Below are 14859 nucleotides of genomic sequence, written 5' to 3'. Positions count from 1 at the left end.
CCCCCCCCCCACTCTTTTTTGTCCCCTATGAGTCAGACGACCGATAAAAAACAACTCAATAATGATTACCATCATCGTTACTTTATAGATAAGAGTCTGACGATCTCTGTCATGAATCATAGCTCTCACAATTCTGACAAATATAAATATATCAAACAATTTGTAAGAGCTGAAAATAAACTCGGGGAGGTTAGAGCACTCCCCCACCTTTGCCTTCCTCCGACCCACCAATATAACCCCGGGAATTCCGTAGAAACCTTGGAAATGATTATCGAAATGATAGATTGAAGAAATTTCGAGAGGGAAAAAAAAGTATTGGCTGAAAATTTTGGATAAAAATAGACAATCCGTAGGTACAATCACGCTAACATTCTCAATACATAATCGATCGTGTCTAGCGGCGTCCTAACCTCAATGCTACTTGGCATTTGCTCCGTTAAGTCATTCAGTACAGTCAAAAATAGTGTGAAAATGTTGAAAATTTTATGACAAAATTGTGATAATTCGAGGATTGATTAATGCTCACTCATTTTTAAGGTTATTTGGTTGAATTTAATTGTCAGAAATAATGACTTACCCACGCGCTAGGGTCGACTACACCCACCTGCTTCCGTCTCTTTTCCCCGGTGGCTATTTATTTATTTATTATTGCAATAATAACTGCGGATTTTTGCTTATTAAATCTTGACACTCAACACGTTTTATTTTTTCACGGTAAAAAATTAATCTTAAATGATAAATAAATTTCCTGTCACACTGTCACCTATCCGTACACATAAGCCAATTTATGGGTTCTGTCCAAGTTATTATTAATGAATTTTCCGTTGATTTTTATTGGTGATTTAATGATATTGGTGTTAAAAAAAATTCACAATTTTGCTGGCTTTTCAGATCACTTTGGGGTGATCGAGGACTAAGTGGAGTGTATCGTGGGCACTGGCGGGCACAGCCCCACTTTGGCTCTCTAATCCGACTGGACGACGCTACAAATGGCCAAATGTTAATATCGCCGCGCTTATGAGAACAACAGCGCTTTTGCGGGGGTTCACGGAAATTCAACCCTTCGATTTGAAACGGTGAGCTTTTTGCACTTAACCGACCGTTGGTTTTTAATTTTTTTTCAACCGGGAATTTCACCTATTCAAATTGTTCAACCAACATGACGAAATTGATAAATTTTTATCATCAATTTCTGAGGTCTTCTCCGGGGTCGACACACTCGTGAGAATATTTAAAAAATTCAATGCATTTCCCGAATTATTCTAGTGTCAAGTCGAATGAAATAACAGCATAAAAATTTACTAACCGTTTGGTGATTTCCACTTAAAAAGTAAATAACTTCACTAATATTAGATATTACTAATTTTTGGAGATTAAAGGCACTCGGGGAAGGAGATACTCTGGTATAACTAAGAGAATTAATATGTAGTGACAATTTAAAAGCTAAATTCACAGGTGTCCCCCGGTGTTTCAGGGGCAGAACTGACGTTCTCTGTCTTTGAGTGCGATCTGTTGTGCTCAACACTCCGCCTGAGATTTTCGTGCAAACTACAGGCAATCCCCTCTCCACGCTTGTTTAGTCCCGCCTCTTACTTTTCACGTTTGTGACTGTACAAACGAGTTTCAAACACTCAGGTGCTCATTGATTTATTAATTATGTCACTGGCTCAAACACTCCATGTCCTTGGATTCTTTACTCAGGTCCAATGGAGCGTAAAGTATTTAGCATTTTATTGGTGGGTCAGTTGTGGGAATTTTGGCACTTGATTTTTTACATATATTTTTTTTCATCTCCTCGGGACAATGTTTAGCTTTTTGCGTCATTCACCGACAATTTTATTTGCATTCGAGGTGAGCGCGGGGTGTTTAGATATATCAGACATCTACCGGTACCCGGTTCGAACTTCAAGGAGACCACGTGGATTTTAAATTCAAAGTATTTGGATGTAATCAATATTTAAAAACCACTCAAACGAGTTGATGTTTTTTTTTTCTAGGGGAATTGCAATTATTTTAAGGGGAAACGGAACACCTGCGTTTATATGAATCTTTAGAATTGCGTTTTCTCCTGCAATTATTATTTTTTATTCATTAAACTAGTTCATTGACTCAACAATGCGATAATCGAGTCGATAAAGTAATTTCATAGATAGAAATTAATAATTGTAGGAGAAAACACAATTCTAAGATTTGATGTAGACAAAGGGGTTCCGTTTCCCCTTAAGGGGAATTCTCGCTTTTCTCCTATTACATCTTGAATAGTGAAGCGATGAGACGAATTGAAGGGCACATGAGAAATCCAGAATACATTTTGGTATTTTTTTGTTTTATCGTGGAACCGGCAATTGCAGTGTTAATGAACATTTGAATTGTAAATACTGTGTGAACCGACGTTCTTTATCCGCAAAACAAGTACAAGTCACCTAGTCATTTGACATCGTGTATTTTCAAATACTAATTTTATGTTAAAAAACGTCGTATAACAATGATCATTCAAAATTCACGTGCGTTTTGACCCTTCCATTGTGAACTCTCTAAGTTGGCTCTAATCTCATCAACAGGACGATTGGTATTTCAATAATGGATTCAAAGTTCGCTTCTCGAGAATTCTCGCTAGATTTTATTTGCATTGTCAATGACGTCGCATTTTCAGAATCTTAATGATCTGCTCACGCCCGAGTTTTCCGCTAATTTTCTCCATTATGCGCTGAAAAAAATCCGGAGAATTGCCAAGAAAAATTTTCTTAAAAATTTTTTAATTTAAATTATAAAGTGATGAGCATTTATTGTGCAATTTGCTTTTAATGATTCAAGCGGTAATTTCTTCGTAATTGAATAAAATTTCTTTCCCAATCACGCATTTGCAGACTACTGCAATTTTTATAGCAGAAATTTTTGTAAACAAAAGTGTTGTTTTCCTCATAAGTCAAGTTAATGATTTTCGCAACAAAAAATGATCTATTAAATTTCCTTTTTCGTTATTCAAAGTCATTTTCATAATTGAACATAATGATGATGACTCGTCGAGATTCAAGACGAAGATTGTTATTGTACTTAAATATGATCGGGGAGTGATGCGTAAAAAAATAGTCTATGGGAGAGTTTCGCGGCAAAGTTGAGAACAGAGAAGTCTTGACGCGTAACAGGCCTTGCGCGATGGCTTATGCAAGGTATGACAGAAGGAGTCTCGATTCTTCAGCGGTCAGCGAAAGTGCCCTCTCCTCTCTCCCCCACCCTTTATACTTTTACCCTACCTTTTATGTTTTCCTCCGGCCCAAATATGCGGATGCTGACACACACTAGTTTGTACTTGGGAAAATGGCCAATTCGTTTTTCCCTCAAGTAAAAACATCCGCAATTCCCGAAGAAAGTTTGAAAAGTCAAAATAGAAAAACTAGAAAATATTCAAAAAATATATTGAAAACCAAAAACTTATCCAATCCGTCGTTTACCCCACGACAATTTTTAGATATCGAGTGAAATTGAGAAAGGCAACCTTGAATTATGAACCCGGATGGGTTATGAATCGACAGCTATTCAAAATTGCGCCATAGGAGAGATGACAATACAGAGAGGGGTATTATTTGCGATCGATACAAGCAAATTCGTGATACTGAATTCTGTTTTTTCTCTGAAAAAAAAGGAAAAGAAAAATAAACAAACATTGCCAACGGATGTTAACGATGACAACTGAATTTTTCAATAACTACAGTCTGAATTATTACTCCATCCTGTCAATATCTCGAGGCGATTGGAAAAGCTAATACCACAATGTTAGCGTCACGTCCTATATCAGAGGTCGAAGAGTTCTGCCAAGTATTCCACATTTAAAAAATTTTTCAATTGGAAGAGCACGTGAAAAAAACAAATAGAACCTGGAAATCAATAATCACTCTGACGTATTTTTTGAATGAATTCATTAACGCATACCCCGATGTCTGACATTTGAATAACATAAAAAAACCGGAAAATGGAAAACTTGAACTTTTGGTACCCACAAGACGCTATTTTTGTATGCATATGTAATATGGTGGGAATCTACGCAAATTATGGATATTCATTTATCAAATTCGAAGTTTCAAGTAGCATTAAAGGCAGAAGAATTCGATAAATAAAGAATGAAAAACGAGAAATAAAAGTAAATAGTAGAAAAAGATTGAATTCATGAATACATTTGAAACTTTTACAGATGTAGACACACAGTATATGCATTTTTTTTCAATGCTATAAAATCCTATCGACTGAAAGAACAACCGTCCCACAATTTTTGAATAATTAGATTCATTTATTTATTCATTATTGCATTAGAATTGGATAGAAATTTTTATAATGGGTTATGCGTTTTGGATTTGAGAGTAGACCTGCTATCTGGCTCAATACTTTCAATCAACAACGTGTGAGGCCTCGATGGTCACTTTCACCGATGGAGTTCTCAGTGACTGATGAGATCGCGTCAATAGCCGTTTTTCCCACTTATTTTAATAATTACTCTTCTCCGATTTCTATTGGATTTGATCTGTCAACAGATTATTGACAACAGCATTTACTTGACAATTTCCGGGCGCCTATTTTCAAATCCTCTTTGTCATTCGTATGATCTTTTTCATCTACTGGTGGTTATGCCATTATCCCATGTTTTTTATCGGCTGCCGGTAATTTAACGTAGGTAGGGAAAAATTGTTTGCAGTTTATTGATTTTCCTAAATTCTAACATCCATTCAATTCAATATTTACTCCTAAAGACACATGTATTTTCATAAATATACATTACATCTAAACATGGCTAAAGTACAAAAAAAAATTATTACATGATCCTCGGGAATTTGATAACTCAAAGCCAAGAGTATCATAATCTTAATCTAGTAATTCCCTATTTGAGATTGTCGAGTGAATACATAACGTACCCGATTCGGGACGCGCTTATGGACGTCTTCCGAACATTTGAAATCATCTTACTCAATAACTCGTCATCATCCACTTGTCATCACATGATGATGCATCGGCATGGAAATATTTTTTCCAAAGATTCTATGGTTGAGCAGATTGAGATACATTTACTTCCCACAATTTCTCTCGAACCACAGAATTAACATTGAAAAGGGTCAATCTATGAGACATTCTAACAGGAATTGTAATGGCATCACCGCTATTCTAATTAATAAAGTCTTAAAATTCTCATCTCAATGGATAGAAAACTCTCGTTTGTGTCACATTCATCTATTATAAACTCAAGGGATAAAGGGACAAAGGGCTCATGAAAAAATCTTTGGAATTTCGATTCAACAATGTGGCCACCGAAACTATTGAACAAGACCTCTCACACAATCACACATGCTCAACCAAACATACAATGACGCGGAATATCGCATGAATGTTGATCCCCCGTGAGCGTAAAAAAATAGGGAAAAAACACCAGTCGAGAAGTAGTAAAACGATTCGAATCAGTCCAAATTTTATCATCATTTGGTGAATTATCATACCTTTTCACCACTTGACTACTGATTTGTTCTTCCTCTTGCGTATCTTAGTCATGTAAGCTAATTCGATGAACCATCTCTTCAGTAGAAAAGTAAACCATCAATTATGAAATGAAAAAAATTGTTTTTCATCCCCCAAATCGCGTGAAATATGAACAACTCAACATGAAAAAAATAATTTTCCCTCCCGTAATTGAGAAGATCATTGGCAAAACAGTCATAAGTCACTCCTCGATACTACGATTGCTAATGAAGACGCGGTTTCTGAGGCCATTATCACTGATATAACCAGTGGCTATTTTGTACTCATTGGGATAAGCAGAGCCATTCTTGGCGAATTTTCCACTTCCATTGGCATAACCGTTCAACGTCTTCGCCGATTTCTGCTCCTTTTCTAATGACAATGAAGTCTTCTTCGCCTTCCTCCTGGTGTAAGCCTTAATGTAAAAGTCCCTGAAGAGGAAGAAGAAGAGTACAGCGTGCATTCCAATCCACCAGACGAATGCCTTTGGATAATTGCACTCGGTGAAGAGCAATTGGAAGGTGTGAATGAACACGAGAACGAATTGTACCATTTGGAGGGTTGTCAGGTACTTCTTCCACCACAAGTATGGCTGGACCTTTGGCCCGAGGGCTGCCAAAAGATAGTAGCCATACATCACAATATGCACAAATGTGTTCAGCAGACCGAAGAACGACGAATGGCCGCCTGTAAAATTATTCAAGTTTATACTTTATTTCATTTTTAACGGAATTCGTTGCAAGCCCGAGAACTTGCAACTGGCCATCGCCCGAGGGCCTTCAGCCAGGTATTAAGGAAATGGTATAAAAACGTTAGAAAACAAAGGGAATATATGGTTATAGGTTTACAAAAAGAAGATAGATAATGAAAAGTATAAAGATGAGGTTTTACAAAGTTGAGAGTGGGATAAGCAGAGCCATTCTTGGCGAATTTTCCACTTCCATTGGCATAACGACAATGAAGTCTTCTTCGCCTTCCTCCTGGTGTAAGCCTTAATGTTAAAGTCCCTGAAGAGGAAGAAGAAGAGAACAGCGTGCAACATGATAGCGGTGCAACATGAAGCGATAATTTGATAAAAGGGGAAGTTTCAAGTTTATACATTAGTCCATAAACGCAAAATGATGAGTGCGGTTCGAGAACGTCGATATAAATATAATTGAAATAACCGATTTCATGTCGACGTTGGCATCGAGTGACTCGTGATGTTTTGGTTTTGCGGGGCTTTTATTAACAAACCGCAAATAAGCATTTCTTTTTCTCTATTACTACTTTGTTAGAGACATTTATGAGAGGAAGATATTCCGAGGAATAGGCGACTTGCATGAATTTTCATTGAATTTTCCAATCTCCATTGCGTATCTAAATGGTTTTCTTCATTTTTTTCATTTACCTGGAGTAAATTTAACCCCAAACCAAGTGGACATTGGCATAATCCCATGATGAATAACATGGAGAGTGGAGATGTGATCGTTCTTCTTTCTCAATACAAAGAACAATGTATCAAGGAATTCGGTGAATTTTGAGATAAAATACCACCAGCATCCACTCGCCATTCTCATGGCTTTTGGCCTCCTTGAGTAGTCAACGGGCTGACACCTGAATGAATAATCGTTCCACCAGCCAGCAGCCAGGCTCTAATAAACATTAAGAAAATTCATCAAAATTCAATGAGTGATGCTAAGCTGAGAAATAAGGTTTATGAGATTCGGGATAGTATAAAGTGGAAATTGAGAAATAGTTGAGAATATCGGCTATAACTATTACCTCGTAAAACAACCAAGTTGAGAATATAACTTGAAATAAATTGTAGCCTATCATTATTCTCCGGAGGCTGAACGGTTTACGATTCTCCATGAGTTTTGGGCCCAGTACTTTGACAAAATAAGCGTAAGATATGCATATGAGGAATGTGGGAAGAGGACCACTCATCAGAGGCCAGTCGTTGACTCTGGGATCACTTTTGTTGTCCATCAAGTCCCGATAGTTTTCGGTAACTGTTTTTATAAACGTTGTCATCTGAAAGATGAAAATCGTTCAATAAGAAGTTGACATGTTGTATCAGAGAAGTGATAATAACGCCATTTTCCCCAGTAACATAATAATCAATCCCGAAAACATAGCTGTTGAAAAATAACATCTACATCTCCACCTACATCGTCTGAAAAATGCCACTAACGCAAGATCGGCGCGCAATATATTTCGTCATTACGAAGGTTCTCTAGATCTAGGTTGAAACAGTTGGCGAAGGTCTACGAACCGGCTTCTCGTAATGCGAGGCTATCCACATATAAATGAATTCAGAAAAAGGAGAAAAAAGAAATATACGGTCCATCCAAACCAGGACCTCAACTATCTCGTCCCACTGCTTGTTTCACTTCAATACTTAGACTAGCGCTTATCTATTCCCCGTGGTAATTTCGTAATCACGGGGAACTGAAAGGAAAAGTCGCCCCCAGATCGAGAGAAGAGAAACGGAGATAGAAAGATTAAACTCGTTTTACGCTTCACGTTAAAAAATGGGAGAAAAATCATGATAAAAATACAGAGAAATATAAATTATCAACTTCACCGCAATCTGTAAATGTGAAGTAATCCGGTTTCGCTGATTATTAGTAAATACTTCATTTTTCTGTAACTCGTTTCGAAGAGGTATATCAATTTAATTGAAATATTTCATTATTCTTATTGCTACGAATTGCAGGACTCGAGGCGGCTAGGATACGATGTAAACAAAGGAGTAGATAATTCCGGGCACAAAGAGTATTAAAGAAATCCGGTTCTACCCGTCTGGCATTCTCCGTTCGTTCATTTAAGTTCTTTTTGTTTTAGGGCTTCTAGTTATGATCTCAAGGTCACGGGTTTTTTTTTTTGTTTCATTTATGTCAGTCGTTTCAGTCACATATGGGAATAATTTAAATTGGAATTCATCGAATCATTGGAATTGTTGAATTGATTTCAATTATTAATTAATTTAATCGTTCTCAACAGTAAGTCAAACTGCTATAGAGGATAATCTTGAATTCTAATCATCGTTTCCTTTTTTTTCAATAATTTTGTAATTCATCGATCGACTGTCATAAACGGTGTTGTGTCATTTTTTACATTATCATCGCTCAATGCAATTTCCGCCAGGTGGAACAGCAATTGCAACATCGAACATAAAAGGTGAATGAAAATTATAAAGGATAAAGAAATGATGATTTTTTAGAGAGAATTAATCGAGAGACGATTAAGATCGATAAAAGTACTTCGCATGGGAATAAATCGTTCATAAACGTCAAATTTCGGAATCTTATAGGGAATGGTTTGAAACATGAGTCGATGGTTTATTGCCACATGAATGATTCGTGGTTCACAGCTGGCAATAATTTCAACAAATCCGATAACGCGATAAGATTGTAATGTATTACGTACTCTACAATGCAATAATTTTCCGTTTTCATCAGTACAGAGAATAGTCAATTAAAAATTGATGAAAAAAATGTAAAATTCACATCCAACTCACCTTAATTTATTAATCTTGATTCTATTCTCACAAAAGTTGTTTTAAACGTTTTCACAAGTTCAATTATCAGCTGTAGAAAAAATTCTTAAAAGTGGAAAAGATTTCTTTCACTAATCCTTCACTACAGTTTTTACTCTCTTTGTTTTCTTTCTTTAACCAGAGAAAATGATAAACCATTCGGTGTCACCGTCCAGCGGTTGATCACCAGTAAAAATTCATAAAATCCAATATTATTATTAATTTAATGTGATTGTCACGAGGTCCGGTAACCAACTGGCTTGTCATCGGCAAGAAGCAGCCTTATATCGTCTTCGTGTGACACCTGTACCCTCGGTTCCCCACCCACCCAAGGGAATTTCCTTCTTACCACCCAAAGTTGACGTTTGCGTTGCGTTTGTTACAATTTGTTTTCATGAATTCTTGTAGCCACACGGGAGAGGAAATAATGGAGGTGGTAGGGGTGAATGTTACCTCGGCGTTGGCGAAATCGGGAGAATTTTCTCGCTCAACAGTTGCACATTTTTTAAATTCGTCATTAATTCTTCAAGTTCATGGGTTCACGCGCGGTCGCATTCCGTTATTCATTCATTGAATCGGCCAAATGATCGATCGATTTTCATTTCGAACTCATCGGCTGCATTTCTTTGACGCAGGCCTGCATGGATCATTCTAGATTATGTCTGGCCTTCTCTCGCGAGAGTTTATTCACATTCAACTGCATTCTCGGAATTTCAGACTGGAGAACTTGGCCAAATTCACAATTCTAGAAAATGACAAATGCTCCAGGTGTTTCACAAACGTTTTTTCTTTCTTTCATCTTGAATGACTGCAGTAGATATTGGATGATCAATTATTCATCTAATCACCTTTAATATTCCATTCACCGACATTGAAAATCCTCTCCGCCGTGTTGACATTTCCATTACAAGAAAATCACGTCGTCCTGCCAAATTACTAGCGCTGAAAACACAGTCGGTGGTCGTGATTGTGCACAAAATCATCAAGAATAAATGCATCTGAAATGGAGAGTAAGGCAAAAGGATTCTCCATTGTTTGAATTTCATTCTATCCAAAGTACAAATCATGAGCTGCATCTGACACGTGTCCCCAAAATAAAGCTCTTCTTCATTCAAGGATTTATGGAACAATAATCGAGAAGCAAATTCACGATATTTGAATATATTTGTGAAACCCTTAACTCTTTGATTACAAGTTACTCACCTTGGGAAACCTCAAGGACAAAACGAAAAATGAAAGAGAATGCACTCATACTACAGTTTCCTCCATCGTTCTCTAGTGTAATTTTCTGTCAATATTTTTCAGTCTGTTACAATGCAATCTAGCGGTTTAATCCAGAATTATATGAATAATTCCTTAAAAAATTACAAATAGCGTCGCAAAAACCTCAAATTGAACAGTGGTATGATTTTTTTCCCTCCTATAATAAAAGGAGACATGAATTGCAATTTTTTCAATAAAAAAATTGAATAATGTTTGCCAACAAGCATGATGCCATCCTACGCATCAACCAGTGCATCACAAGTTTTTTTTTATCACCAATTTTAAATCTCAGAGCTTGAATAAATTCACTCAACAAACCATAACGTTAATATTTCCGTATATATATCCACTTCTAGTAAAATAAATTAGGTGATTACCACTGATGGAGAATCAGCTACACCTGGTTTTTTCCAACGTTTTATTCTTATGTTTTTTCTCTCAAGACTAATTCCCCTCCCCTTGTACGTAGAAACTTCTCCTGCGGAATTCACGGGAAAATGAACGTATCTGATCATTACAACCAGATCTCCGGCGTTCTGAGGAAAAAACTTGATGATAATTCTGCAATTATTCTCACGTGTATCACGATTTTTTTCTCTCAAGATTAATGACGATTCTTTTTCGATGAGAAATTAGTTGTAAATATCACGATGAAAATTGTTTATTAATTTAGCTTCCCTCGGAATGTACAATACCGATTGACATTTTAATTGTAACAATGACCTCGTTTTTTAAAAACATTTCTTCCCCCTTGATTTTACACAAATCACTTGAATCACTAGCAAAAAATTCTGTCTGGGATTTTTTTGTCTTATATTTTCTAAATAAACCCTGGAAATTTCAACAGGTTAATGATGACAGGACGAGATGCTCAATTAAATGATCCCCAGAAATCCTTTGAAAAAAATTACAATAAAAGTCCAATTTGAATAGCAGTAAACAAGTGATTGACAAATTGACAATTTATGGATGTGCGAATTAATTGCCGTAGTTTCCCCAGTTATCTGTGACGTACGACAGGAGATCCTCAAGGTTGCTGAACAATAATCGATTATGGCTCGATTTGTTGCGTTACCGATAATTACGATTATGAGTGTATAGGGAGTCTCAGTACGGCATATAAATATACTGCAGCCAGAGAAATAGAGGAGAACGGTGGGATGAAAAATAAAAGGAATAATCGGTACACTTAATCGAACTTTGCACTTCAGTGAGTGCTTCATTGATGTTTGTAGGTGTTTCCCCACGTCAATGACAGAACTTTCTGGAGTTTGGGTATTTCACTTGACTCACGAGTTAGCTATTTTTCCAATAAAACGGAAATCATTGCTTGTTGTTCTTCACGCGATGATCTATCCTGTTTTCTCTGGGGATTTTTCTGTGATTTTCCAATGTAATTCTAATGACGTCAAGTGTTGTTATTTTTCTATTATTATTATCAATTAAATACGCTAAGGAAGCGGTATTTTGCTTGGAAAATTTATTTCATTTGTTGCAAGTATAATTTTTTGAATAAAACTCTAGTGAATATTCCAGAGTTTTTTGAATGATTCATCAGAATCGCTAAAGATGCTAGATATCAGGTTTCAAAACTCGAAATATAAAAGTTTTTTCACAACGGACTTTGGCATTGTTGAGGGAGATGACTTGGAGAGCGACTGATGGAAGGTCATTGTAACTTTCCGTTTGGCCAATCCTCACTAACAATCCATTCGCAAATAGATTAATAGGTGGACATTTTATGCAGTAGGTCCGGACTAAAAATTCCAGTAGTTTTCCAACGAGAACCTGAATGTCTTTCATTCCAACAGATCAACGATTAATCGAGTGAATGTAAATAACTTTGTTATGAGATAAAAATGCAATTTTGTTTCACCTCGTCAGCAATTGAAATCGACTGAAGAAGTTTCCTCGAGCTTAAACGAATATCAAATTCTCGAAGTGTAATTAAATTCATATAAAATCAAAGTCATCCTGTCCCCGCTGAATTTGTTGTTTTCATTTCTTCTTTCAGGGCCAGAACGAGGTGCACCTGAGTCAGAGAGGAATGCCAACAACTGGGTGAGTTGTTTTTTGACCTATGGCAATATCAAACTAGCCGGAAGCACTCGGCGCAGTGGTAGAGACGTATAAAAAAGTTGACGTCCAAAATAAGACATTGATATCAGGATTTAGAAACCGCGAATTGTTTGGATGCTTTCATTCAGAATATCCTTTATCAAAATGACTACCCACAGATAGAACAAAATTCAGCATTGACAACAAAGTAAATGAGCGAGCGTAAACCGAGGGGGAAAGGAAATTAGAGCATTATTTTTAATGCTCTCTTTCAATTTGTCGGCTTATATCGTCAGCAAGCTGCATTTCCTCGTGATTTATGCGCAGAAATCGACGAATGGGAAGCGAGACCAAAACAGTTTTTAGCAGGAAACCGGGTGAATTCATAAATGTTTTGTATTAACACTTGACCCGATTTTTCATCATTGATTTATATTCATAAACATCTCTATAACATGAGGCGTACGACACGTTATGCCAGTCAAGACGATTGATATTGATATTGGCCCACGATGTCTATCCGATGGTGTAAATCCTCAATATTACTTCACGAGCATAAAAATTGAATAATAAAGGAGTTAGTGACACGATGCACTTTCCGCCGTGTCACGCTGTGGTGCTCGTCAGAGTCACTGACTTTAACTTTAAATTATCTGGCAACAGATAACAGATAAACGGGAGAATCGACAAGTTACGATTGATTATTCACTATTTTTCCATAACACGAACAATTTATTATAATGCAAAATTGTTTTCGCTCTTGACATTGTTTTATTGGTTTTTAAAAAATCGCTAATGAATGCCAATGACACAAATTGTTTGATTCCTTTGTGAATTGATTCGTTCACGAAAACGGTAAAATACTCAAATTTGTTTTTAAAATTGAATGTAACGTTCATAAATGTGCCAACAGTATCTGTTATTGACTAGACGAGTTCAATTATTCAAAAATTTGAGACTCTTTGAAATTGTGATTTCCTAGGGTCTCTCTGACAAAAGACCATTGACTTACATTCGAGAAAAGCACGTGCGAAATTTACATTTGAGAGTAGTTCAGTTGGGAATTTAAATTTATTTTGGCACTTCGAAAAGAAAAATTTCTATTCAAAAATGACAGAAACTCTTCTTCGGATGAAGTGGGCTATTTTGACTTCGACAGCTTCCGCCTTTCCTCTGAAGAATAATAGTTAATTAATACGCATTTCCCTTTAATATCAATCGAAGAGTTTTATCGAAACAAAATTTACTTTCAAATGCACCGAATTTTTTATTCATTCAGTTTGCCATGACCCAAAAAAATAATTTAAAAAATCGATCCAAGTTTCCACTTTGACCTATTGACCATGAATCGGTGTAAATAAAAGTGAACGTTATGCATCTGCAAAAAAAAATAAAATACCCTGGAAAAATTGTTTGACGCAAATCTCCTTGGCTTTTCTCTTTTCCATCGATCTTTAACCCCAACCAGTGAATTCCCCCGAGTGTTATTGTTTCACTGTTCCGACAGCTACTTAGCTCACGATTCCTAATGTTTCATTAGTCTTTGCACAATCGGTGGAATAATAATCAATAGGGTGTTGGACTGGGTTGTAATTATACACCAGATTTTTTTCTTTCCTACTAAATATTAATCACTGAGACTTCTAGTCGTCACGATTTGTGACGTTTGAAAAATGGTAATTATTGACATTATCTGGCCAGTTCTTATTTTTCGAGGTGGAATGTATGATAACGGTTGCAGAACAATTCTCCCGTAACGAAGGTAATGAAATTTCAACTTTCAATTTTAAAAAGAAAGTCAATGAATTACTTGAAGAATTTCAATCTATTTATTCAAAGCCCCGGTGACTTAGTATCGGAAAAAATATGATAGATTTTGAGAAAAATCAGTCTCTTCTTAATCCCAAAGGTGAAAATAAATCACAAGCATGTCCCATACAGAAATATGATCTGCAATTAACAACTTATTCCCACAACCAATCAAACCTCTATTCTCCACCAAATGAGGAAGTGTTGAAAGGTGAATAATGACCGAGTTGTACCTGGACAAAAGTACAATTTTTTCATTTCCCTTCATTACTCGGAACTTTGTACCTCGAATCATTTAAATTGACGTGAGTGGAATTGTTTTCTCATAAATCAATCGCAAATCTCGCGCGTAATTACGCGCCATGATGGTAATAACTGATGAATGTATTAGCCATTCAAACAAAAAAGAAAACAAGGGGATAATTGCTTATTATTGTTGTCAAGAATCACTTGATTTACTCAAAAAGTTTGTTGAACGTCATCATCAAATTAGTTTTTCTTTTGTTTTTTCAACTGTGATCCCGGTGATCGCAGTTCGATTACAGTGATGAGATCATCTCATAGAAATTCCTTTCAAATTAGTAGTGGGTGATATGAATGATTCCTATCGTATCTGCAGCTGCTGACGTGACGTCCCGGTTCTCTCGAATGCCATCGTTGTGGTCGAGTCGCCTGTTGACAAAGCAACGTGTCTTCCCCCCCCCCCC

General features: G+C 36.4%; 3 protein-coding genes across 8 annotated transcripts in view; 1 reads left to right on the top strand and 2 right to left on the bottom strand.

Annotated features, from left to right (window-relative positions):
• The window catches only part of LOC107039045 (elongation of very long chain fatty acids protein AAEL008004), a 12229-nt gene extending 10720 nt beyond the window's left edge, over positions 1 to 1509 (bottom strand). For 3 of the 4 annotated variants that reach the window (XR_001460940.2, XR_001460939.2, XM_015258485.2), the window contains exon 1: positions 578 to 971. The gene's annotated coding sequence lies outside the window, so the exon portion shown is untranslated. Of the gene's footprint in view, positions 1 to 577; positions 972 to 1306 lie in introns of those variants that run through there. The other variant, XM_015258491.1, reaches the window with a different exon arrangement.
• The window catches only part of LOC107039072 (COMM domain-containing protein 4), a 64212-nt gene that overhangs the window by 31886 nt on the left and 17467 nt on the right, over positions 1 to 14859 (top strand). For 2 of the 3 annotated variants that reach the window (XM_015258523.1, XM_015258532.2), the window contains exons 2-3: positions 892 to 1076; positions 12300 to 12346. The gene's annotated coding sequence lies outside the window, so the exon portion shown is untranslated. Of the gene's footprint in view, positions 1 to 891; positions 1077 to 11457; positions 11517 to 12299; positions 12347 to 14859 lie in introns of those variants that run through there. The other variant, XM_015258540.1, reaches the window with a different exon arrangement.
• Positions 4668 to 9264, bottom strand: LOC107039041 (elongation of very long chain fatty acids protein AAEL008004). Its single transcript, XM_015258479.1, has 4 exons — positions 9005 to 9264; positions 7264 to 7515; positions 6890 to 7133; positions 4668 to 6186 (listed from the first exon to the last, which is right to left on the bottom strand). The coding sequence occupies exons 2-4, from the start codon at positions 7513 to 7515 to the stop codon at positions 5702 to 5704; spliced, it is 981 nt and encodes a 326-aa protein (XP_015113965.1). The 5' UTR covers positions 9005 to 9264; the 3' UTR covers positions 4668 to 5701.

This window comes from Diachasma alloeum, unplaced genomic scaffold (assembly GCF_001412515.2).
Source record: "Diachasma alloeum isolate Michigan unplaced genomic scaffold, Dall2.0 Dall_scaffold_00178, whole genome shotgun sequence".
NCBI lineage: Eukaryota > Metazoa > Arthropoda > Insecta > Hymenoptera > Braconidae > Diachasma > Diachasma alloeum.
Note: the sequence above shows the minus strand (reverse complement) of the source record. Positions and strands in the feature narration are given on the sequence as shown.